Source organism: Calonectris borealis, chromosome Z, assembly GCF_964195595.1.
Source record: "Calonectris borealis chromosome Z, bCalBor7.hap1.2, whole genome shotgun sequence".
Taxonomy (NCBI): domain Eukaryota; kingdom Metazoa; phylum Chordata; class Aves; order Procellariiformes; family Procellariidae; genus Calonectris; species Calonectris borealis.
In genome coordinates this window covers 74078759-74105491 of record NC_134352.1, presented here as the reverse complement: position 1 = coordinate 74105491, position 26733 = coordinate 74078759, and the positions used below count along the sequence as shown (strand labels likewise).

General features: G+C 38.8%; 1 protein-coding gene across 2 annotated transcripts in view; it reads left to right on the top strand.

The window, feature by feature from the left end:
* RAI14 (retinoic acid induced 14) overlaps positions 1–26389 on the top strand; it is an 88720-nt gene extending 62331 nt beyond the window's left edge. The window contains exons 4-18 of one of the 2 annotated variants that reach the window (XM_075137989.1): positions 6896–6984; positions 8787–8851; positions 11041–11098; positions 11821–11891; positions 13313–13419; positions 15694–15872; positions 16545–16573; positions 17554–17640; positions 18296–18382; positions 19081–19141; positions 19489–19607; positions 20117–21643; positions 22429–22578; positions 24164–24229; positions 24347–26389. In XM_075137989.1, coding sequence (XP_074994090.1) covers positions 6896–6984; positions 8787–8851; positions 11041–11098; positions 11821–11891; positions 13313–13419; positions 15694–15872; positions 16545–16573; positions 17554–17640; positions 18296–18382; positions 19081–19141; positions 19489–19607; positions 20117–21643; positions 22429–22578; positions 24164–24229; positions 24347–24424 — 2773 coding nt within the window. In that variant the 3' untranslated portion in view covers positions 24425–26389. The remainder of the gene's footprint in view (positions 1–6895; positions 6985–8786; positions 8852–11040; positions 11099–11820; positions 11892–13312; positions 13420–15693; positions 15873–16544; positions 16574–17553; positions 17641–18295; positions 18383–19080; positions 19142–19488; positions 19608–20116; positions 21644–22428; positions 22579–24163; positions 24230–24346) is intronic. The other variant, XM_075137990.1, reaches the window with a different exon arrangement.
* Positions 26390–26733: the final 344 nt, after the last annotated feature.

Genomic DNA, 26733 nt, shown 5'->3' with positions numbered 1-26733 from the left:
TGTACCTCGAGGTGTGTATGATTGAAACAAGACTTTTTATGCTATGAGGCAAAGCTGGAAACTTTATATGAAAACTGCATTTGTTTTTTTTTTTCTGAAAGCTATTCCAGAATATATAGTAACACAGAAGTGGCATGTAGGGTTTTTGCCAGAGGGTTTTGTGTGTATTGGAGGAGGGCAGATGCCATCTCATGTTTAAATAGAAGATAGGAGAACACAGGCTGTGTGCATCGCTTCACTTTGCAGTGACTGGTGCTAAGGGAGAGAGGGGAAAGATCTCCCACAGCTCCTAGTAAATCCATACCTGCCTATGTCAACTTCCTAAAATCTTAACCTGCCTGCACTCCAGAAGATGTCCGTAGCAACTCATTGATTGCATGTCTTAAAACTCAGAATATTTAATTTTCTCATTTTGTAATGGTGCCAGCTCTGGCTTGAAAAAAAAATGTATTTCCTCTAACTGTTTTTCCTAAGCTGATTTTTGCACTCTTGTGGCTGCATGCATGTGTGTCACAGGATCATGGCATGGACTGCCAGTGTTTAATGAAAAGCCGTATTTATTACATTTACTCTTAGGAGGAGATTAAATGGGTGCAGTGCGAAGCTATGGCTTTTATTTGTTTAAAAAAAAAAAAAAAACTAAAGAGCTAGTACGTATTGATAGTGGTACCTGTAGATGTCTGATTTTCCTTTAAGGCAATCTGGTTTGCCAAACATCTGGATGGTTTTTCCATAATTAAATGACTGCCTGTTCCTAAGACATATATCTTCTCAAATGAGTGACTATCTCTTGATAATACAGTCAGGGAAAGATAAAGATTCTGTGGCTCTCACAGGGAAACACTCATGGTTTAATCTTAGTTTTTAGGTTTAAGGTGAAATTCTACGTCCCGTTCCTTCCTTTGCACTCACAGGGTGAGTGATGAAACCACTGTGGCACTCACTGTGGCCGTGTGATGAAACCAACAGCCTTGGTTTTCAACTGGTTTTGTCCCCTGTATCAGCTCACCAGCCACACAGGTGCTTACCTTACATGTGCTGGTGTGAAGAAGAAGCAGAACCGGGCAGGCGCTGCTCATAGAAGCAAGATCCTTGCTGGAGCAGGCAGTTACTACTTTGCTGAAAGCCCTGTCTGGGTTGACAGAGGAAGGCAGAAAACACCTCCAGTTTCAGGACCATTCTGGGACTTCCCAATTTTTAAATCTGAAGGTGATAATTTTTCTATGAATTAGATTCAGGATATGTGAAAAATTTGTTTTGTTTAGAAGGCTTACTTTCATGATTGCTTTTATGCTGATAAAATCTCAAACCGTTCACAGAAAAGTAAACTGAATTCTGCTCTAATTACTGGTCATCGTGCTCTATGTGAGGGAAGGCCACACTGAGTGACAGCAGGCACTTCCTTCATGCATAGCATATGCTGCTCTAGAGGTACTCACGGCCCTTTCTCCTCCAGGTCAGGTCTTGGGCACTCTAGTACTTCTGGCACTCGGCCTTTGGTGGAAAACAATCAGAAGCGAGATATTATCTAATGTATTAATTTTTGCTGTTGTTATTGAAGTGGGACTTGAGGCTTTGAGGGATAATAGACATTCTAAGCTAGGTGCTGCCTCTAAAATGTGTAAAAGCTCAAGTCAGTGCAGAAAATCAGCTAGGTTATCAGTAGGTCTCTTCCTGACTGAGATAGCTAGCGAATTGCTTGCCTGTCTGATCTGGTAGCAGCGAAGCTTGAGTATGTTCCATTTTTGTATTTTTTCAGTCAGCATTACAAAGACTCCAAGCAGCTCTGTATCTTTATTTTATCAATCTTGTTCATTTGTATGAAGGTATTGGTCAGTCGGGAAACTATAAATCACCAAACTGTTGGCAGACAAGTCAGACTTTTTAAAAGTCAACAAAGAGTTGACGTACATTAGAAAATGGAGAAAAATGGTCTGCCTTGGGGAGGGATGTTTTTACTCAAAATAAACCTTGTCAATGAGTGTATGTGAGTTCGTAGTGTATTTCAAACATTCTTGCCCTTAAAATATTTTCAGAGCACTCAGATTAAAATGGCAGAGAACAATAGTATTATATGCTTGCATATAAGTTTGACTTCGTTCCATGTTTGTCATAATAGAAAATAGCAAATACAATATTCACTTAGCATCCGTAATTCAGCCATGTTCTTTATTTGCTTTGGATTTTGGTAGGTAATGTGTCAGACTACTTTTAGGCCCTGGAGAAAATCTGTGTTACAGAGAATGCTAATTCTGCCCCGAAAAAAACTCTGGAGCGTGACTTTGCTGAACAGAGATGTAGCCCCCTGATTGGGTGTAATTTTTCTGCTCTTTTTTTTTTCTGTTTTTCTTTTCACAGATGAAAATTTCCTAGTTAAAAGGTTACTGTCTTAAATTAAGACTTCATATTTATTTTTTCTTATTTTATCATGTTCCACTCTACTTTTGTGGCATTTTCCCCAGATATGGACCACCCAGTTGTTTTAAGCCAGCTGTCAAAATAACATTCAGTGAGAGGACTGTGCTCAGTTTTGCAGGATGTAGCAGTGCAAATGGTTAAGCAGAGAACCTGGATATGGCAGACCCATGTCTTATTGCTAAAACCACCTTAGCAAGCTCAGTTAGCTCCATTTTTAGAAGTCTAACCTCTAAATGTGGATTAATTCTGTTCTTCTACCTGTGGTGAAGTGATTTGTAAAGAAATGTTTTATGTGAGCTAAGTAGTAAAAATTACAGCCCTTTTCTGTTTGAGTTAGACTGGCATTTAAATAATTTCTGGAAACACTCATTCTCAGCCTTTTAGCAAAGACAAGCTTTATCTGAACTCTTGTGCTCTGTCTGTCAAACAGTGATTGAAGAAGTCTCCATTCCCTTGCTAGCTTGACTTTATAACCAAAACGTGGAAAAGGTCCTTTGCCTTGAATAAGGGATGGGCTTGTTTAGGAGATGTTGTAAGTGGTTCAACAGTTGACATCTATCTGTAAGCAATCTGCTGTTTAAAACTAGTTCAGGGATGTCATATACAGCTGGTCACTCTCTTCAGTCACCAAGCATTCATAAAAAGCATCTCTCTATCAGTGCATTTGAAAATCTTATTTGAGTAATGTTTCTGGTCAGGAAATTTGAGGTCCTGACAGGACTTTGAGGTGATAGTCTTGTAGCTGTTCTCTACTTGACCCTGAATCTGATGAAATTTTGCTGTGTGTTTGCTCTTACACTCAAGGCCTTTTGACTCCAACTGCACGTTGTGTTCCTCCCAAAGAACATAATTTTTTACTTTATCTTGTTAAGGACTGAGTAGTTATGAGACCTGTACATTCCCAATAGGAAAAAGCAGTGTCAACCAACTGATCTTTATCAGCTGCTGCAGAGGTGGGTCGCGAATGCTGACTTGCTTCATTTCTGGATCCAATGAGAAAACCACTGGGAAGGGTAGCTGCTCCTCTGCTGCATTGCAAGGTCTGAAGACAATAATAAAAGACCATCCCGCCCCTCAGGAAGAATAGAAATGTTTTACAGCAATAAAAGTAATCTATCTCAAATCAGTTCAGGCTGGGGTATCAAGATGTGGCTCTAAGTGGTAGTAACAGGCTTATCTATTGTGAAGGGAAAATGAACTATGTTGTAATGGGATTTTAGGCTGAATGAGAATCTAACCCTCCGTGTGGCCCTTGCTCCAAATGAAGCCTTACATGTTTGTTTTTGTTTGCCTAAGTCATTGCACAACCAGGAAGTGGGAGGAAAAGTTGTTTGCTTTCATATCAAGGGAAGTTTATTCGTGAAAGATGCAAGTAAAATGCACCACTGCTTAAGGCTTCCAGATGGTGAGAACTCCGATGTTTGGAAACCTGCAGCTTTTGCCTCAAATATTTTAGGAACGTTTATGTAGCTTGTGAAGAATTATTCTGTATTGAAATGAATGTTTACAGGCTTCTTTGTTTCAAGAGCTTGCTACACAGGAGCCCTCAGTATCTACTACTAAAGTAGTTTGGGTTTTGTTTGTTTGCTTGTTTGTTTTTAACAAAAAAGTACAAAAAAAAAAAAAAGCAGGGGCTATAACTTTAAAATCAGTTAGAATTACTCCTCAAGGGGAAGTGTTTGCCCCACGCTGAGTAAATACGCTGACTTAAATATTAAATAGGTTCATTCCAGTCTGGAGTCACTCTCCTCTCTATCTTGAGCAGGCCTGATTTCCTGGTAAGCCAGTTCAGTTTACTAAACCAGCAGCTAACTAACCATTTCCCTTATTCCCCTCCCAATTGCTTTTAGGTTATTAAGAAAAAACATCTCACTGCATGGTTATGTGAGAGGTGGTAGCAGTACAAGGATGTAGGGAGGGGACACACAGCAAGGAATTGGGAGGGAGCTGTAGCAGCCCAATGCTGCTTAGGTCACTGTATAAATGACTGAAAATTAAACCTTATCATCCTCTCTTTTCATGGGACTCTCCACATAGCTTCTATATTCTTGCTCTCATTAGATCTTTACATCCTTCATACATGTTCTCTCATCTTTCACACCATCTGTACTGCTTACAGATGATGTTTCCTTCATCCGATAATTTGGGAGAAGCAATATTTTTAATCAGGCTTTTTTTACTTGAAAATATTTTGGCCGTGTGAAACAAAGCATCTACGTGTATGACGACTTGTTGAGAACTGCCATGGGAATTATTTGCGTTGGTGGATGTGTTCATAGATGCATAGCCTGAAAGGGGTTAAGTTTTTCTTCTCTCTTTGATACTTTCTTTGCAGTCTGATTTTACCTAAATAAAACTTCTTTTGCACTTGCGTATTCATGTTGCATTTGGCACGATCCTACACAGTCTGTCCATAAAACCTCAGTGTCCCAGATTTAGCCAAGTTATTATTATTCAGGTATTTATTATTCTTATGAATATTGTTAAATGTAAGTGAGCCAAGTGCGTGCTTCACAGCCTTCCTAATATTTAAGTGACTTCGATTGTATTGTATGTCTACACAAATGTATCTGAACGTGTTTTCGTATTTGCTGGTATGTTGTGCTGGCTAAATTAGAGGTGTTGGAATTTGTCAGACTCCCTTTGTGTCCCTCCCCCAGCCATTTTCCCAGAGCCTGAGAAATCACTTCTTCTAAAGAAGAATGTTTACACAACTTTGCATTGGTCACTAAGTACATGAAGTTTTGATTTTGAATTACTATAGAAGAGCCGGCAGCAGTGCTTTTTATGCTCTTGGAAGTGTTAACTCTTCAGTTTGTTTATGGCAGTAGTAAGCATGAAGATGAGCACACAGAGTACTTTTATATTTGCAGAGAATGGTTCAAAGCTTAAGTGCTGCCTGTCTGCCGTTTGCAATCAGCAGCAGCCAATGTGGAAGGACTCCTTGTAGAAAGTGAGGTAGTTGCTGTACTTGATAGAGGACTCTGTTCCGGGAGCTCCCCTGTTTTGATTAATTCTCCGCCTTTTGCCAGATCTTGTCTCTACGACTTTTTCTCTGCTGAGTTTTCAAGAAGGCTGCAAAGAAGCCTGTGGCTTAGAGAAACACAGTGTTGCAGTTCACATACTATGTGCCAGAAATATGTTTCATTCCTGCCTGTTATTTCCAGTTTCCCTGGTTAGCAGGCTGAACTTTCAGTGTTAGTTTTAACATTTAGAGGAAGCACGTGTTCAAAATGTAAACTCTTAAATATAGTAGTTGGTGTAGCTACATGATTTGTGATGTTCCCTTTAGATTCCAGGGGAAAATCCCCTTAACACAGGGGTGCATGATGTTAAAATTGAATGTCTCCTTTAAAAGATATCAGAAAACATCCCAGGAATACTGGCTTTTTCAGTTTGGGGCATGTTGATGAAGGCCCCAACTTTTCACATGCAATTTAATAGTAATTGCAATTGTTTTATCTTGAATCTGTTTTTTACATTATTCCCACTGGAAAACAGCTCTGTATATCAAGCTGATATTTGTAGGACCCACAGGGAAGCAGTATGTCTGCCTGTACTGTGCCCATATATTGAGACTCGCTGATGTTGGCATGATATGCATCTCTGTTTGCAGAAGCTTTTCCTTCGTTTTTGCTTCCCAGAAAAATTAAGTCAGCACCGTGTGTATAGGACTGCTTCTGTGAATCTTGAGGTGCCAAGGATGTCAAACATGAACCTTCAGCTGTAAAAAGTCTTGAATTCAGTCTAACTTCCTTGGTTATTCTGTAATTATATCTTTGGTAATTGATGCTGTTAAGTGCATCCTGCCATGGTGTGGTTGGTAACCTCTGCAATTTCCCACTGTGCAAGCAAGCAGGTGCTTGAGGTGAAAAGTAAACCTAAAGGTTGAAAAAATACATCTCTAGCATGGTCTCACAAATATCCAGTAGCTTTTACTTCTCCAGGTGATATTCATAAACGCTAAGAGTTTTTTTTCCTCCTCTACATGGAAGAAAGATGAGCTCTGTAAAGGAAAGTGCAGAAGCACAACTTGATTTAGTTTAATTTAGGAGCCGAATCAACTTTTAGAGGAACTAAATTTTGTCCACTGAAAGGGGGAAATCAGGATTGACTAGAATGACTAGAGCAAAGTCAGTCATTGTGAATGTTTTCTTCATTCATTCTCCAAGCCCAGGCATTCTGTGGGGATATATTACATCACTAGGGACGTTAGTTTAGAAATTGGATGGGACTAGATGCACATAAGGTATATGGCATGGGTTAATGAGACAGCAACCTGTGTAAAAGTATGACTACAAAAACTTTTTGATGTGCCTTCTCACTTTCAGAGCGATTACACCTTCTTGGGAGGCAGTGGAGGAATGCCAGAAGATCTAAGGACAGGGAGGGGACAACTTGCCAGTAATTGGTTTGTGAATGAAAGAGAAAGGAGGTCTTAATAAAAGAAAAGTGACATGTAAATGCTCTCTTCCAGTTTTCACCTGGCAGCCACGAAGGGACATGCAGAGTGCCTCAGGATCATGGTGACACATGGTGCAGATGTGACAGCCCAAGATGGTGCAGGTATGCCTCTGTGAACCTACACATGTAGCATAATACACTCAATTTGCCTATATAGTTCTTGATATGCAGAGTGCAACTACAGATTTGACAACACTGCTTTTCTCCACACACTGTGTAGGAAAAGCAGTTCTAACACTTGCAGGTTTAGGCATACTTGCTTTTCTGCACGTAGAATTCAGATTCTAAAGCCCTTAAAAACTTTTGTCCTAATACTATAAATGTCAGCATTTATAGTGGACTCCAGATGCAAAATAGTGGCTCGATTTTTTTAAAAATTTTATTTATTTTTAAATTAAAAGAACAAAAACAAAACAAAACCAAAACAAAAAACAAAACCAAAACCCCCTCTCCCAACTCTTTTTGTTAACTTCATTTGAGGCTTTTTATAGGTTAAATCAAGATCTTCGGTGTTGCTTTTATGTGTATCCAAGCTATTAACCACATTAACTCTACAGGACATGCAGTAAGACATTTCATCAGGATTATGACGTAGTGAAAAGAGCTGGTAGGCCAAAACAGAGCTGAGATCTATTAAGTATGCTGTTTCAGCCCTCTAAAGTCCTATGCCTTAATTACTACTCCGCTAGGAGAATGATGGGAGCTGAATTTGAAACTGGCAAACTCTTCTTTATAGATTTCAGTTGACATATCTGTGGAGTCTGTGCCCAGCATTTTCTCTGGCTAGCCAAGTCACCTGAATGAGCTGTCAGCATTCTGTCTCTCTGGTAATGATCTGTAAATGTTGAGCTCACAGGTTCTGTTTTGGCCACCGATTGCAGCCTGAGGGAATTTCTGTCACACATGGAAATTATTTGCCTCTATAAGGAAGTGTCTGTGATACTGGAAGAAGCATTCAGATTATACCTAATGATAACAGAATATAGGTACCTGATACAGACTATTATTCAGAATTCATGCTTCACCTTGCCTCAGGGTTTATAAGTTGTTTGGATAATCAGAGGTTGCCTGCTCTCACCTGAGAGTGTCGACCCAGTGTTCATTAGGGAAAGCCTTGTCTGTAATAGTCATATTATTTACAGTGAGATTCTGCTGTCACAAGTGGCTCTGTATTGAGTACTAAATCTTGGCTCCTTCTTTGCTTAGTTACATGGATAATATATTCTTTTGCTGTCTTGACCTCTTTAATTTTTCAGATGCTCTGTAAGATGAAACTAGAGGAGAGACTGCAATCTTTAAACATAAATCCATAGTCAGTACATCACTGTATTGCATAGCTAAATATGAGCTCACAGATGCTAAATAAATTAACAGAAAAGAGAATCTATGAGATGCAAACCGAAGTAGGCCTATGTCAGAGTCCTCTTCGACATGCACTCCATGGATGATACAAGTTCATTGCAGTGGTAGCTGGTGAATTTGGCTGGTTTTGCTCTTGGTGCTGGGTTCCTTTTTCATTGCCAAATGGAAGAAATCATGAAGACGCTTGACAGAAATCTCTCTGCAAGGGAGGCTGAGTAATATAGGAAAATTGTTTTTTAAGAAACAAAACATAACTGCGCAATCTTAGACTTCTGCCAAGATACAGTCTGACACAATGTTTGTGTCATTCCTTTATATGAAGCTAGACATTAAGATTATTCTGTTACCTGCCTGAACAACACTCTGTTGTAAATACATTCTGCTTGATGTAGGTTTTTATTTTATTTTCTCTATCCTTACTTTTCATGTGTCGTGATAGGAACAAGATGGAAAATTCAAAATTTTGTCTTTGTCATGCAAGAGTTTATTGCTGTGCTTTGGCGTGATTGAATACTTAATTTGCTTCGCTTTTATTCATTTAGGGCACAACGCTTTACATCTTGCAGCAAAGAACAGCCACCCTGATTGCATTAAGAGGTTACTTCAGGTAAAGTAAAAATTAAATTAATTTTGATTTTTTACGTTTTCCTTTTGTTCCTCTAGATTGGTTCTACTAGATATAGACACATTTCCTGCTGATAATCTGCATCACACTCCTGTACTGTTGTCCTGTCTCCTTGCAATGAAGAGAGCTGCTTGAATTTGAAGACCTTTTAGGCGCTATGAATGGATGATAGAAAACAGTGTGGTATCTTTTCTGAGTGGTCCACAAATAGTTTTCCTTGTGCAGTTGATCTGACATAGCGGGGTTGGGTTTCAAGCAGGTTGCAGCTTCTGTTTAATTTCCTGTGATTTGTCTGTGTGGTTGGATGGCTTGGAAGTAGATAGGTTAAGAGGTATAGGGGAAAAGGATTTTTCACTTCTGGGGGGATTTTGATATTGTTCCACCGGAATGCTTTCAGTCTGTGGTTGACCATAGAAATGTCCGTCAAGTTTAATGTCAAAGGGAGAAGAAACCAAAGTAGTTTAGATGCTAAAATATGGAAATACTCGAATCCTCAGTGAAAATGAGGCAAAGGACAGTGAGGGGTTAGAAAGGGAGCAGAAGGAATCAGGAAAGAAAATAAGAAAAACAAAAGTGAAGATTAAGAGGAGATTCTCATGGTGTTGAGGCTGAAGATTCGCGTTAGTAAGCAAGGAGAGGCGTTGTCCATGTCTGCTCCATTTCAGAAAGCCAGGTGAGTTTTGGTGGAGGTGATCAGAGGAAAGGGACACATTTTTAGGAGCTTGGAGTTATCAGTAAGACTGTGGCTCAGACTACAGATGAAATAGTGAATAACAACCCCGCTTGAGCGCAGTTGTACAGAAGGAGAATGGATCCTATATCCCAATCTCCAAATTCCTTTTACCCGATTACCTTGGGCCTCTCCATTTGTCCTGTGACTGACCCTTGTCAATGTCTCTGACAATATTGGGTCCAATTTCACTGATTCCCACCTCCAGACTCGTTGCAAGCGGACTCCTCTGTTCCTGCACACCTGGAAGGTGTTATCATTAACCACTGAGGCTCCCCACTTCGGGATTTCATGGCAAATATCCACCAAGTCTGACGCAAACCCATTTACAGCATAAACAGTGACACCAAGCTGTCACTGATGGTATCGCATGCAGCAGCATGATCAACTCAGCAACTAGATGTGTATTTAATACGGAGTGTCTGCTACACATTCACTTACCAGCTATAACCACAGAGTGCTTTTGTTGGTATTTTGCTAATTTTATTACAATATGCAGATTTCTAAATATGTTTGTAAGTGCAAACCCATTGGTAATATTCTCCAATAATTCATGCTGTTTGGATTGCTTTCTTGCTTCTGTGGACCAGCTTTGTGATATAAACTGTTTGTATGTGTGAGGAACCGCTAATTTTAGCATGCTGTAGTTGAATTAAAACAGGCTAAATAATTATTTTACGCAGGCAGAATCTTGACATTTTTGTTACAGAATCTCTGTGAACCTGTTTTCCTAGGAAATCGTAGAAGTTGGAGGCAGGGCTGTATTTGAAAATCAAAAGCTCTAATGTTTGTTTTTTAGAAGTCCGTTATTTCAGGGTGCTATTTTTATTTTCTTTGCTGTAAACCCAAACTAAAATCTTCTGTACCAAAACAGCTCTTGATAAAGATTTGTAATTTGATATTTTTGTATTTATTACTTCGAAGTCTGGATTGATCAGTAGTAGCTGGTGGCTTATAATACTACAAAATATAACTGGATTGTTGATGCTTTAGTTTTTACAAATGAAAATGAAGCATTATTGCCTTCGACAGAAATAACTCAAGACTACGTGCATTAGAATGTGGTTGCTTCAGCTCTTTCTGTAATGTAAAATATGAAGCTTTTCTGAGGCAGAGGAGACAGTTTCTTTCCTTTTTTATTTCCTGATTTAAATTGTTCCAAAACTATAACATTTTTAGGGATACCTCCCTCACCATGAATGTTTCCTATGGCTTCAGTGTAAGCTGGTACCAAGAAAGGAGAGACAAGATTGGTGGAGAGGAAAGCTGTGCCTTTCTTTCTTTAATTCTTTTTTTGTTATATGGACTGAGCTTTCTGGAGTACCTCATAAAACTTTTCCCAAAGACATTCAGCACTCTGTTCTTAGCATCAAACATATGTTTTATTTTCTTTGTGTTTCTCTAATGGCCTTTTTTTCCTTCTCCTTTTTGAACTGTGCAGAGTAAATGTCCAACAGACAGCACTGACAATTCTGGGAAAACAGCTTTACATTATGCAGGTAACTTCTTTGTTGAAAGCTAGTACTGTCTGTTTTGTTATGCTTGATATTCCTAGCTCTTCAGCCTGGTGAAGCTTTTTAGGTTCTAAGTGCATAAATTCAGTGACTCCGCCTGATGGTTTACAGATTTTTGGATGAATACTGTGAATACTGAATTTCAGTTAATTACAATTAATAAGTTCACACTTGCAGATGCAGAGCCATTGGAATATTTAAGATTAGGTTGATTCTGATTTCAGTCCTTTAAAGATTGTATCTGCTCATGCTAATCTAGACCATGAATATTGGTTGTATTTCTGCATACAGCTTGCTGTTCATCATAGAATCATAGAATCATTAAGGTTGGAAAAGACCTCTAAGATCATCGAGTCCAACCATCAACCCAACACCACCATGCCTACTAAACCATGTCCCTAAGCGCCTCATCTACACGTCTTTTAAATACCTCCAGGGATGGTGACTCAACCACTTCCCTGGGCAGCCTGTTCCAAGGCCTGACCTCTCTTTCAGTAAAGAAATTTTTCCTAATCCTTTTAGTCTTTCTTTCCTTCCTTCTTAAAACGGAGAAATACAGGTTAATTTGGTTTTCTTGGACACCACTGTAATGCTTCAATATTGCAAGTGGAAGTGCGGAACACAAATTTTGAAAATGAGGTTTAATGGACTTCCATGTTTGTCTCTCTCGGCATTTTTTTGTTTTTGCTTTTGTTTTGTTTTTTTAGCTGCATGTGGTTGTCTTCAGGCAGTTCAGCTTCTGTGTGAACACAAGTGTCCAGTTAACGTCAAGGATTTGGTACGTACCTCTTCTCCTATTGTGTACTTCAGAGCTTTTACCGCCCTCTTCTCCAGTCAATCTCAGGTGCAGCAGTTCAAAGAAATACTGTGCTTGTATTTCTTCCTGGATTCTCTGGCAGAGGAAGTTCATTTTGCAGCTTGCCATACCAGAGGTGGGGAAGTGCTTCACAATCTAACACAGTAGTGTCAGGATTTATTGCTTGTTAAATTCAGACGTTGGTACAAGTAGCTACAATCAATTCTGATATATTCAAAACATGATTAAAAGTCTTTCCATTGACTCCAGTAGGCTTTGGAAAAGGCCCGTTATGTGGCCAAGTGCTGTGAAATGCTCACAAAGCCCAACCAGAGTATGATAAGCCTGAGGGGAAAAAATATACTTGGTGTAGTCTAAAGGCTCAGGGACATTACATTCACTATTATGAAATGTCTACAAACAACCAGGTTTATCTTTGGGAATGATGCAATTGCCTGATAGAAAACCCCCTGATGATAAAGGGAAGCGACCTGACAGAAATCAGGCACAAAAGAAAAAAAAAAGCATAGAAACATTTAAACTTGTTTGTTTGTTTGTTTTGACTTGGATCTATCTCTTTCTTACCTGATCCTTTTACTAAAAAAATCTGTCACAGAGGTTAGACCTAAAATTTCAGCAGATGCATTTTAAAGGCAGAAAAGGTTTGTTCAATCTTAAGAAGAGAAGGCTGTAGGAGTATCTTAAAATGACCTCAGCTACATCATGGTTGATCATAGGGAAGAAGGACCCACACCCACCTCAGAGGTGCATGATAAAATGATGACAAGCAATGGTCAGAATTTGGGCAGTGGACCTAATTGGGAAATTCCACTTAGGTACTAGGGGAAAAAAATCTCACCAGGAAGGTGGTCAGACACTGGAACTGGTACTCAGAGACGTCATGGTATCTCTGCCTTTGGAGATGCTTAAAACTTGACTGGACAAGTGTCTGAGCAGTGTACTGTAACTTGAAGTTTGCCTAGCTGTGGATTGAGAGCAGAGGGGGAGAAACCACAGATGACCTTTAAAGGTGTCTTCCAACTAAGTTATTCTGTGATTATATTAAATTTTATATTTTTGCCTTGTGCTTAATTAAAATTATTGGTTTTGTTGTGGAGCTACTTAAAGGTATTATGTGATTCCAAAATCATCATGTTATAGCATTAAGCAAACAGCAAAGGGAGTACGGACAGGGAAAAGCATTCCTACTCCTAATGCTGACCCAGTGGTCAAGGAAGGAATTAAAGTAAACCCAGCTACATTTGTGGTACACGAGAACAATGTACTGATAGCGTGTTGTTTGTGCTATATAGAAGGAAAGTTCATAGCTGATGTTTAATTCTCAGAGTGATATTTGTAAGAGGATGGATTGTTGTTCATAGTTTCTTTAAATGCATTCCTAGGATGGGAACATATCTCTGCTGCTTGCAGTACAAAATGGTCATACGGAAGTCTGCAAATACCTTCTAGATCATGGAGCAGACATCAACACCAAGGATAAAAATGGAAGGTACGGCAGGTTAACATGTTAATTCTTCCCCAAGGCTGACTGTCAGATGAAGCTCTCATCTCAAATCCTTCCCCAAACAGTTGTTGTTATGTGAAATAATGCCTTCTGTACTAGACAGCATATCCTGATTCTTGAGAAGGCTTACAGAATTCTGCCTAAAGGGAAAGGTGAAGCAGAAACTAAGCAACTATAAAACTAGATGTACCTGTACATTTTTCTTTGGGCTACCAGAGCAGTAAATCCCATTTTTCAATAATTGCTACAAGAATCTGATTGATAGTACTTACCCACACATTGCTTTGTACGTGTCGCAGTTTTAAATGCTGCTCTGTTCTTGGCATGAGTTAGTTTCTTGAATTTAAATCCTAAAACTGTTAACTTGGGAGCGACATCTGTGGAGGGTTCTTTTTTCTACTGTAATGCAGCCACAGCAGCAAGAGAAAAATACAGTAGAGCTGTATAGTGGAGATGCTGTCGTCTTACAAGGTGCCATTTTGTTGTGTTAATAGATATCTAGTGTGTCAGAAAACTGTTTTTAAAAAGCAACATCCTTGTAGCGAAAAATGCACTTGTTCTGATGATACTGATGAAGGTCAAGAGTCTTTGAAAATTATGGACTTTTATAAACAGTTGGTTAAACTGTGAAGGTAAAGCAGGATGCTGGGAAGACTTGGCACTTAAAATAATCACGATTACTATCAGGTGTATGTGATACAATGCCCATATTGTTCTTTGGCAACACCTGGGAGGATAAGATTGGGCCATAACTTGTTTTTATCAGTCCAAAGTTTATTAGTGCGCTCTTTGTTTTAAGTTGTGTAAAGAAAAACCCTTTGTCGTCTTGGTTGGTTTGAATGGCCTCATCGGTGCTTTGAACCTGAGGCGTTGTGCACTCTGGGACCTCTGCCTTCCCCTCACTCCGATACTGTTTAGTCAACAGACAGTGTTAAGAGTTTCTAGTTTAATTGGATGAAGGCATTTCTGTCATAGATAGGACAGACTTGCATTTTTGTATTTTATTTTTTAAGAAAGTATTGTGTGTAGGAGCAAGAAAATGATATAACATGGAATACACCATTTTACTTCTCGCTTCCCTTCCGGTAAGGAGAGTAACTACTCTTGCATCTCCTGTTCACAAAGGTGGTTAAGTTTTTATTGAAAAAGGAGAAGCCTTACTGGGAGAGGAAGGGGATAGCCTTTGAAAATGGCATCTCCGATTTCCTATCTTGTCCAGACTAAGCGAATTATTTTGGTAATCTAAAGCCATCCCTGTGACTGTGGAAGTGTTATCCAAGTTGCCACTCAGCACTACTTTTTAGCACAGCACTGCAACAGCCGTCACTTCTCTAGGGCTTACCTATTATGGGGAGTACGTTTGGTTCATCAGTGAAATGATTGTCTTGATACCTAGCAAATATTATCACTGTAGTAACTTTTCAGTTTCATATCTGCACTGGGGAATGTGTTTGCCAGTGAAGTTGGCCAACTTATTAGGTATGTTTTCATGTTAAGAAGGGAGAATTATGCAGGAAAGCAATATTAGAGCATGCTTGAAAGGTGGGATTTTCTGTGTGTTTGTAACTATTCTATACGTCTTTGATGACCCCTTCAAGTCATTGAGAAAAACAGATACAACCTGTTAGGAAAACACTGCTTCTGTATGCTACCCTTACTCTAGGATCCGGCACTGTCTAGCTGCCCTGTGCTGGAGAGGGAATTGATTGTGTTCCAATGAACTTTTTTTTTTTTCTTTTAAACTGAGAGTGGCTCGGGATTTGACGTCAAAGCCATCCCTCAGTCTCACTGAAGAGCTTTGAGATTTATTTGGCTTTTTGGTTGAAATCTGTCTGTCTATTTTGTCTTAAAAGCAACACGTGAAGGGCAGCAGCAATGAAATAAAGGTTTTCGTGTTGTACCACCACTTGCAGAGCTGTAATTGGATGTGGCAGTGGGATTTGATAGTCTGACTTTATCCTGCAGCTGTTTCTAGCTACGACTTTCCTCTTAGCCTCAGGAACCCATTTTTAGAAATGTTTGGAGAGGTGTGCGAAGCATGCCAGGTCTTTGCAGAAGGTCCAGCTGGGGAGTATGAGGAAGAGGAGGAGGGGCAGGCAGGTGTTTGTAAGGAGAAACAACAGTACATGTATGTGTCAATACACATGTTGATAAAATCTTAGACTTTATTGCACAATCTGTCACACTTTTTTCCCTGAAAAATGAGCTGCTGCTTAAAGAGTACAGTGTTGACACTTGCTCTGTGTTTGTTTCGTCCAGAACTGCTTTGATGATGGCTTGTGAAGCTGGTAGCCTTAACATGGTGGAAGCCTTCCTTAGGAAAGGTGCAGATGTCAATTTAGTAGATGTCTTTGGACAGAATGCCCTGCATTACTCCAAGCTCTCCGAGAATACAGGGATCCAGAATCTCCTATCGTCAAAGTTATCTCAGGATGTGGGTATGTAAGAGATGCTGATCTGCAGTATGTTTGTTCAGCATGTATGTTTAGCAATGAACAAATTTACTTCATAAGATAGCCTGAAAAATTTCAAAAGCCATCTTTAAGACGGTCTGGCTGAGGCTTCCCAAAAGCTGGAAAATGTGGTCTTTACCATAGATGGTAATATTTAGCGTGGGATAAAGCACTGAGCAGGGCAAAAAGATGTGTTTTGGAGAAAGAAAAGGTAAGCTGATGTGGCAGCATTGTGAAGTCTTGCATACAATTTGGAATAGATCCTTTTTTATTATGTGGAAGAGTAAGTGGAACATACAGCTCCTCAGTACAAGGTTTGGAGAAGGAGCTAATGCAGAGAGAAAGTTTTAGTCAAACTAAGATGGATTTGTAAAGTAGGAAGCTAATGTGCAAGAATGGTGCAAGACTATAGTAGAATAAGAATTGTCACAATCGTTCAAATTTTATCTCAATATGAAACCCAAAAAGCAGCAGAGAAATGGTACGGTTTAAATGGAATTTGGAAATTGAAGTATATTTCTCAGATTTCAGTCAGGAATTCAAAAACCAAACCAAGTATTTATGGTGTGGGAAGTAGAGCTGAGAGATGGGTTAGGAATGGCAAATAGCTTTTTCTTTGATAGCTGTTCTTAATTCCACTTCTTTTCTGCTTCACAGATACAAAGTCACCAACAAAAGCAAAGCAGGTATTTGTCCTTTTGGTTTTAAAAATATTCAGGCTATATAGGCTTGTAACTTAAGAAAAAACAGTAATTGACATGACTAGAAGCACTAGTAAATGTCACTGTGAGATGTGCTCCCATTGCCTACTCTGTAATGTGAAAGGTTTTTGTTGCTTATTTAAGAAATGTGTTTCAGGAACATCGCTTTTAGACCTAGCTTCTTTCTGTAACAGCAGCCAGCACCCCCAGTGAGAAAAGGAAGGGAGGACGTGTGTGTATGCATACATGTGCGCTGGGAAGATATGCCACTTTTCTCATATGTAATGCAGGAGCTTGGCTTTTGGACTCCCTATCTCTTTAAACTGTAGAGAAGATGATCTAGAAAAGATGATCATCTACGTGTTTCCGAAACACATAATTGAAGGTTATCCTCAGTTACATCCTGCTGGAGACCCCCACCTATGAGAATCCCAGAAGATTTAGGCAATTAAATTAGTTTCTTACATTTTTTATTTAGTATCATATCTTGGAGTGCAAGTAGACCTTGTAGACCTGCTGGTGGCTGGAAAGTGGACGAGGGTGCAATGCACTGGTTCATTCCTTCTCTGAGTGGAGAGGTGGGTTTTTCAGGGAGCTCAGGCAGAAGTTGGTGGAGAGGAAAGATGGTAGCCGTTAAGAATGGCATGACTGGACTACGTATATGAATGGAAGTATTTAAGATCACTAGTGCTAAACCTATTGTCAGCTTCTGCTTTTTCACTAAATCTTGTTTGTTTTCACTGAAGCATGGATTACAAGGGGGCAGATTCTTGTTGTAAGGCATGTTTAATATCTTTGTGTTAGTAGAGATGTAGTCTTTGCATAGAAAAAAAAAAAGGCACTGCATGAGCTGCTAAAGTTGATATTAATGTGGGATTTTTTTTTTTTTTTTAAATAAAACAACTTGCTCGGACTTTACTAACCAAACTAACAAACCTACCTTTTCTGGCTGGTGAAACTTTCAGCATGATCAAGGCTCTAAATTATGTTCAGAAAGAAGTGGAACTCCAAAAAAACGCAAAGCCCCACCTCCTCCTATCAGTCCTATTCAGGTAAAGAAAAGACCAATTTTGAGATGCTTTTAGGGGGTGAAAAGCATTTTGAACATTAAGTGAATGTTATGGGCTGGATTTGCTCTGTCACTATTATTTTATATGTCTGTCTTACCTGAGTGCTTTTCCTGACATTAGGATGACGCCATGAAAGCACGTGTTGGTTAGGTTAGCTAAGCAAAATTGCTTGAAATACAGCACAGTCTAAGATACAACTGTACAAATGTTACTGTACAATTGCTTCTTCCATCTAAAGTTGAAGGTCTCCTGGTTTTGCCAACTTCCATAAGTAAATAATTATGTATATTTTAATTATACATATATATGTACACATTATTATATGCACATATACATACGAAAGTAAAATACTTTAATAGATTTATATAGTATCAAAATGCAGTTTAACAGTTAGGTTTAATGTTAAACTGGAATGTTACCTGTATAACAGCTACACTGGATATGTAATACTGACTCAGAAGAGCATTGTATAATTAGACCTCCTCTTTGACACTAACCTAGAATTGTGACTTATGTTGGTGCGGGGAAAAGTACTCTTTAATGTATGTGTGTGTACATATATATAAAGGCACGTGTTAGAGAGGTAGTTCTACGTACACGTATGTATACATACCTATTTATATAAAATCTTTTACAGCTTGGTGATCTGTCCTCTCCACACTCATCAACTTCAACGCCCATGACTGGAAAAGGGCAGGCTTTCTTTGCTGACCGAGTGTGCAAGGTATCAGATTTCTGTGCTGGTGAACCTTAGGGAAAGAAAGTATAGTAATCTGTTTTGCTTAATAATCTATTTTGCTGACTGCAGAGTCTCCTGTGTATTAATTAGCTGAGTTTTAGGAACAAAAAGGAATCCAAATCTATTTCAATGTAATTTATAAAGCAAGTGTGGATTACTTTTATGTTTACTGAATATGTAAATAGAATTAGTCATAAATTAGTTAGTATTTAGGAATATGGCTATGAAAGTAAGTATTAATGCTATGAGAGCTCATTACCTAATACCAGCAAAGTGCATGGCATTCTGCAATGCAAAAAGTAGAGACCCTTTCACCAAAAGACCTCAGGGAAATGGTTGTCTTCTGTCTGATCTTTACCTTATGGTATTGAAGATTTTTTTTTTTAAATACATGACAATATATTGCTAATATTTATCACGGGGGCTGTAGCCTTCCCAACTATCTATGAGATAGTTGCCCGTATTTCATTAATATTTAATGAGAACTGGGCAATGGAACTTGAATGGCTTTAGCAGACTTTGAAATACTGGCCGCATGCTACAATTAAAGAAGACCCCAGAAATAAAGGAAGCCCACTTGCCAGGCTTTATCCAGCAAAATCTGTACTGTCTATGCTTCTCTTTGGTGAACTGTCCAACTTTACATCTGCTTTCTGTAAAAGCATTTTCTTTTGGTGTCTCAGCAGGAAGAATTCAGCTCCTTGCATCGAGATAATAAAGACAGACTGAGTGACAGCACAACAGGTATACAATAACACTTAATCCTTATTTTCATATTTGGTTAGATGTTTCAGATGGTGTGAACTGTTGAAATTTGGTCAGAAATCCTCTGTGCCTTTCTGCTTAGAATCTGAGACACAATAAGTATTGGGAGGAATGTTCTGTAATTTCACTAGCAGCTCCCCACCAAAATCTCTGGCTTCTGTTGGGTGATCTAACACATTTTTGGGGAAAGAGTTTCTAGGAACAGTTTGCTTGCTCACTACATGTAGTGGTCATGGGAACAAACTGTTTAATTTGAAAGGTTAGAATAACTAACCAGCTAGCATTTCAGCTTTTTGAAAGCTTTTGAATCTTTTTTTCCTTCAAAGGTGCTGATAGTTTATTGGATGTGAGTTCTGAAGCTGACCAGCAAGATCTACTTCTGTTGATGCAAGCAAAAATTGCTTCTTTGACATTGCACAATAAGGAGCTGCAGGACAAATTGCAGGTGGCATATTTTTGTGCTGTTCTAGTGCTCTCTTAATCTGCTAGCAGAACAAAGAGCTGCTTACCGTTTTAAAGAGATGTATGTGAAGATAATTTAACGATCTTGGTGGTAAGATCATGGAAACACTCTGCCCCAAAGGATTAAATCAGTGTTTTGATCTTCTCACTTTTCCCATAAATTACTGAATAACTTTGCTTATTATGACAACCACATTCTAAAAGATGTTGTTAACAGTTGTGTTAGCAGAATTTTAATATGCATAGCTTTGATTATTAGCTTATGGAGATCAGCCCAGACTTTCAAAGGAGCTTGGCACTTACTGCCTTCTCTCGCTGTAGATGACTAAATGGGAACAGCTGGGTTTTGAATTTTTCTAAAACTTTCTTCCATGGTGCTTTAATTGTCTGTCTCTATAGGATGTGGCAAGATTTTCTTGCTTACTCTATTCTAAAAAATACAATCATGTACTTGTTTTTATTGTGCAGTTGTTCGGGTTTCTTTTTGCACAGGAAAGAACACCTAAAGAAGTGGATTCAACCGTAGAATCTTATCATTCAACCCAAACAGAGTTTGAGCAAACAGCAGATAGACAAAATGAGTTCTCGGCTCAGGAGCTGAAATCTACATTAAATGCCACCCAAATTCAAGAAAAGTTGTCAAGTCCCAGTGAAGTAAAAATGAAGTACCTCCAGGAAGATTTAAAGGATGTGCAGAGGAAGTTAGAGAATTCTGAAGCCAAAAGAAAGCACATAGAGGCTCAGGTCCAGTCTAGAGTCCCAGAAACAGATCATTTAAATAACACAGACATTTCAGAAAATGGTTCTGATCTTAACCTGAAGTTCCAAGAAACTCAAAACAGGTGTGAGGAAGCTGTGAAAGAGGTTTTGAATGTACAAAGGCAAATGAAGCTGGGTCTTGTTTCCTCTGAAAGTGAAGAAACCAGTTCTGATCTGAGTAGGTTGAAGGTTGCATGTGGAGAAGTTGAAATGCTTAAGCAAGAATTGAAGAGAGCGTTGGAGGAAAGTGAAAGACAAAAAGAGAAAGTGAGAGAGATACAGAAAAAGTTTGAAGAAAGAGAGCAGAATGTGGCAAGCAAACTGTCTGTGGAAGAGTGTGAGGAAATGAAGAATTCATATTGTTCAGTGATTGATAACATTAATCAAGAGAAAGCATTGTTGATTGAGAGGTACAAAGAAGGGCAAGAGGAAATTAAAAGGCTACAGGACAAGCTGACAAATCAGACGCAGCTAGAATCTAGTGCTGAAGCTGGAGAAATGAAAGATGCGATGCACAGAATGATAGATGAGCTCAACAGACAACTTAGTGAATTGTCTCAGTTGTACAAAGAAGCACAAACAGAGCTTGAAGACTATAGGAAGAGAAAAACTCTAGATGATATAGCTTTGGACTACATTCCTAGAGATGAACATGAGAAACTGATGCAGGTAACAAATTCTTTGAAATACAAAGCAGAGAATGAGTTATCAGAAATTAAATCCCAGTACACAAAAGTATTAGGTGAAGCAGAAGAACTAAAGCAACTGTTAGACACTCAGAAACAAAACTCTTTGCCAATTACTGAACACCATCAGGTGATGAATGCACTCAGAAATACTGTAAAGGAAATGGAGGAGGAAATAAATGACCTCAAAAGACTGCTTACCAACAAGGAAAGCGAAGTAAGAAACTTACAGAAGGAATTACTGGAAGAAAAAGCTGCAATTAATGAAGCAATGGTACCCAAGGCTACATATGAAAAGCTCCAGTCATCGCTACAGGGTGAAGTTAGTGTTTTGTCATCCAAACTGAAGGATGTAATCCAAGAGAAGGAAAATGTGTCCTTAGATGCTATGCAACTGAGAAATGAAGTTTTGCACTTGAAAGAAGAGAAAGAAGGTATGCATACTCTGCTTGAAGCAAAAGAACGAGAAGTGACTGGTCTTCACCAAAAGTATCATCAAGCTCAAGAAGATCTTCTTGAAATGAAAAGAAATTCTGAAAGCTCGTCAAAACTAGAAGAGGATAAAGATAAAAAGGTTAGTGATTCACTACAGTGGAGGGACAGTACATGAATCCAGACTGCAAAACATGTTGGATGGCGCATGGGTGACCTAATAGACGATGTTGTGTCGAGTGTCACAGTGTGGAGTAACTTTTGAGTGCATTTGCCGATAAAAAATTCAGATATCAAAGTCGATATGTTTGTCTTTACAGTTAGTTTTCCTCCCCTGTGGAGATATGTATGATCCTTCAATTTACCTTTTTTAAGTTTTGCTTAGATTGGGTTCACACTATTCAGGCAACTGAAGTCAAAGAAGTGGGATTTACAACAGGAAGAGATTCCGGAGGAGACAAGAAAACAAAAGATCAGAGAGGAGCAAAAATTCACTATTCTGATTTTACTATATCATCTCAACCTTAACATGACTTGACTATTTTTCCTCTGCAACTACCATATCTGTCACTACAAATTTCTTTATAAAAAGCTATGTATTTTGCTAGCTGTGAGTAGCTGGCCTATGTTTGGTATGTTTCTTGTCTTGTGTTCAGCAGCCGTGTTTGTAAAGGTGGTCAATTCAATCCTTGTTTGTAAATATTGCTGGCTTTCAGACAAGGAATGCATTTTGAATTGACTGGGCTAGGAGGGGGGATAGAGAAGCTGTGTAACCCTTTGCTTACATGATGTCTCTCTTTGTCCATTGAGTTTACATCTTGTTTTTCCCCACTTCTTAAATTTGTCACAAATAATGCCAAAATGAGACCCACAAGAGCACAGTATGCCTTGCAGCTTTTGATGAAAACCTATTTTTTGCCTCCCCAGATCAATGAAATGTCCAAGGAAGTTAGCAAATTAAAAGAAGCATTGAACAGCCTTTCTCAGCTTTCGTACTCGACCAGTGCCCCCAAAAGACAAAGCCAGCAGCTGGAGGCATTACAACAACAAGTGAAGCAGTTGCAAAACCAACTGACTGTAAGTGTGGTGATTTGTAAACCCACCATTATTCCCAGTTCCCCGAAGATATGTGTGCCATTCTTCACTCTGCCTTATTTAAAACGGAGCACAGTCAATGAGTACAAGGAAAGGAATTTTCATCCAGAAATTCTATAATTTCTCTGTTTCTCTGAAACATTTAGGAATCTGCAAGTCACAAATTGCTCTTTAGAAACAGTCTAACTAAAGAAAGCTGTTTTCCCCAGTATATTCCCTCAGATCAATAGTGGAGCAAAGTTCCTGTACTTGTAGTGGAATGTAGTGACCAGACCTGCTACTGAGACCCTGATTTGTGAAGAATATCACTAGTGTACAGTGGATTTGTGTGTTCTCTCAAGAACATTCATCATCTGAAGTCGTCTTGGTTTTTTAAGCTAAAATAATTTTGACTTTCTGGAAGAAAATAGTCACTGAAGGCGTGAAGTTTCAAATCAAGCAAATCCATCTGTTTGTAGGACACACAGTTTATTCTCTGAAATTCTGAACAGCTTAAAGATTTTTTCTAAGATTGTACTTGTTTGTGCATGAAAGGTCCAGTCTTCTAAGATGAGTAGAGTCATAATTGCTATTTCCAAGAGCTTGCCTGTCCAAAGGAGCATTTTAATTCACTGCTGAGGGTGAAAAGAAGGTACTGCTCACCAGAGGCCTTTGTTGAGAGCCCTGGAGTAACTCTGAAAGGAGAATTCCCAGCCTGAAGTGCTAAACGGCTTACCTGGTGTCTGCTTTCCTACTTTCCCCAGCAGAGAGAAAGAAGAGTCAATATGCATATGGGGCAGAAAAATTCCCTTGCAGTGGGGAGAAGTAAGTAGGCAGACAGTTAAACACTGGATACTGTCAGAGTGAAGGCCCAGACTGTTTCTTATCCCGTCCCACCGAGTCCAAAAGGACCCTTCATCTCCCGCTGCTCAAGGACAAGCAAAGTAGTGTAAGGTGCAAAGATATGCAACACATTAGGAAAGTGGGTAGGATTTAAAACAGGACAGAAGCATTCTTTCCTTCTTGTAGGTTAGCTTTCCTAACAGCTTCACATTTATTTGGAAAGATGGCTTCTGGGATGTGGCAGTCTGTGAACATGAAAAAGGAGGTTGGCTTTGCTTTTTTGAATGTATAGTAATTAACTGAGGATTTCATGGATTAAGACCTTGTAAGCACCTCCTCTTCCCTGGGAAGGCATTAGCTGACAGATGGGTCATTGACTTCAGGGAAGAGCTCAGTTGCAGTTGAGGGTTGATTTGTCAGAATATTGTTGGCTTTCCTCAATTCTGGTTGCTGATAAGCTCAGAAGTAGAGTATGTGCTCATTCCACATCTTCGCAGCTCAGCGCTTCATACAACATCTCACCAGCTTTTTTACTGGGATGGGTAGAATTACAGCGTTTCTGTGGAGCTCGCTTCCAAGCAAATTATATTTTGGATGGCTAGTGGCACAGTACCGTCTGAGCTGGTTTTCCATGCATGCATAAGACTATGGTTTGTAATTCCCCAGAGCTCTCTAAATCTAGTTGGGGAGTTCTGAATTCAACAGTTCTGAATGCTCTGTGACTTTCTGCTTAACTATTTTCTAGGAAACAAAGAAACAACATCAGGAAATCGTTTCAGTTTACAGGATGCATCTTCTCTATGCTGTGCAGGTATGGTTGCATATTGTCAGTTACACAGTGTTGGTATTTTAATGAAAGGTGTTTCTTCTGCAAGAATAGAGTGATGCTTGAATTCAATCATCTTTTCTTTTTTCTCCCCGTATCTAGGGTCAAATGGATGAAGATGTCCAGAAAGTGCTTAAACAAATTTTATCGATGTGTAAAAGCCAATCACAGAAGAAGTAAACAAAAAAGCCAAGGAAAACTCCCCGTTTTTATTAATCCTGTTATGGGTGTTTATCTAGATTTGCCTTAACATAAGATTTTAAATTGGCAATTTGCTGCTTTTGTGTTATTGTGCTGTTTGTGAGGTGGATTTGTTTGTCTGTCTCTACCACTTCCCATGTGCATTTGCGTATGCCGTAACTAAACACATGCCTGCTTTTCATATCCGAAATGTAAGTATGTTCTTCAGACTTTTTACTTAGGCCACTCCATGTCATGTTTACCCTGAAAGTACTTTCTAGCTTCCTCCAATAGAGGGAGGTTAGTCTAGAGGAAAGCACTCGTATTGCCTGGGTAAAGGTGAAATTCTCCATAAGGTCTTCTGTACTGTTTATAAGCTGCATCTTGTTACTGGGGATTAACTTAGTTGCTTGATGTTGTAGCACTCAGGTTCCTGACATTTTGCCATATGCAGTTTTTGGCAGAGCAGAAGAGAGCCTTGTGGCAGTGAGCAGAAGTAGATATTTATGGTAAGCCAGAACATCAAACAGCTACCCTTCTTAGTGTAATATTATTTAAGATTAACACACCATAAGGTAGCTGTCTCAACCCATCCAATGCACTGAGTACACAAAAATCATACCATGCTTCATAGTTTCCTTGAACTGCCTGGTAGTGGAATGAAACTATTTCAAAAGGTAAAATCATTAGTTTATTGAAGTTCTGTACAAAGCAGTACAGAAACGTCTGTATAAGCAACCCTTTATGACAGGTTTAGCTATCTATGCAAGTGTTGGCCATGAAGCTCAGGAACAAAACCAGAACATATACTTTAGACAAGGGATTCTAGTGAACACAGGATGTTTACAGTGAATGTCAATGCCTCATACTTCCTAACCTCACTTTTGTAAAGATCTTCTCTTCAGTATATTTTTATTGACCCTCTAATGAATTTTTTTGTAACTAAACCATTTTTTCTACATAATGTTTGCATTAAGCTTATTAACAAATATTTTTAGGTAATCGTGTTTTAGAGAATTTCTTTTTATACCCCCAAGTATTGAGTAATAGTGAAGCACAGTGACATGGTTTCAGTTTATAAAAGATCTGTACGGAATAATAGACCTGTCTGTCAGTGTGGTCCAAAGCAGTGAAGTGTAAAATGTAATTCAGCCTGCTGTTTCAAAAAATGTAGAAATGATAGGTAGAGAACAGCAAAAAGTGTCGAAAATTTCTACATGTTTTTTCTAGAGGCTAGGGGCATCAGTAAAGCCTTTGTCAGCACTTTTAAATTTAAAGTCAAATAAAAATGCCTGCTGTGGTATAGTATGAAACTATGGAAAAAAGTTTCTAAGCACACACTGCACTTGAGGGTACAACCATTCTAGCTAGCTTGCAGCTTCACTACGGTATTTGTTTTATTCTTGTTAGTGGGTATGTCTCTAATAGAGAAATCTTCCAGAGCTATATAATCTATGAAGTTTATATAGAGTCATAATATGACAAGAGTCAGCAGTGCCTCAGGCTGACTGGACTCATAGTGCACTTCTGTCAGAAAATTCCTAACCCTGGCAAAACTGAAATGGATTTTAAAAGCAAAAAGAAAAATTACACCTTTGCATCAGTTAGACCTTGGTGTTACTTTTCTCGGGTGGTTTAACTAATGCCTGCTAATTTTGAACAGTATTTTATAGTTAGGTGGTTTTGAAAATGCTCCAAAGAAATGTGAAAAGAATTTTGCTGCAGCACTTCAAAATGAACAACAAGATTTTAAGCATGCTAATGCTGCAAAGTATAAAACTTGATGAACCATTTTGTAGGTTGCCTGATGGATTTAGTCTTCTACTTTGTTTTGGTTTGTATATTTATTACTATTATCTTTGTGGAATATTGAAAATTATATACTACAGCATAGTAAGTTTCTTTATATGTAATTTACAAGAAGTTTCCTTATGCAGCAAATAAACTATTTCCAATTTTTTCTTCTTTGTTCTTTTTGTGCCTTCATTTACTTTTTGTATTGAGGGAAATCTCACTACACTGTTTTAATATAGTGCAAATATGTTCTATATCTCATGTTTAGATAGCTGTCAGATGTACTGGGTTTTCCTCACTGAAACTGCAATTTGATTAACTTTCTTGATCTGTCAGGTAGAATAGAATCCACTCCAAACCCCGTGCAACCAGTTTTGCAGATTATGCATTCTATATGATTGCTAAGTTCACAGCCGTTTCTCACGTCATCCTGCTAGAGGTAATGCAGTTTTCCCATTGGCCACTGGATGCATTCCGACTGAGTTTATAACTACCCTAGAGCAGTAGCAGAGATT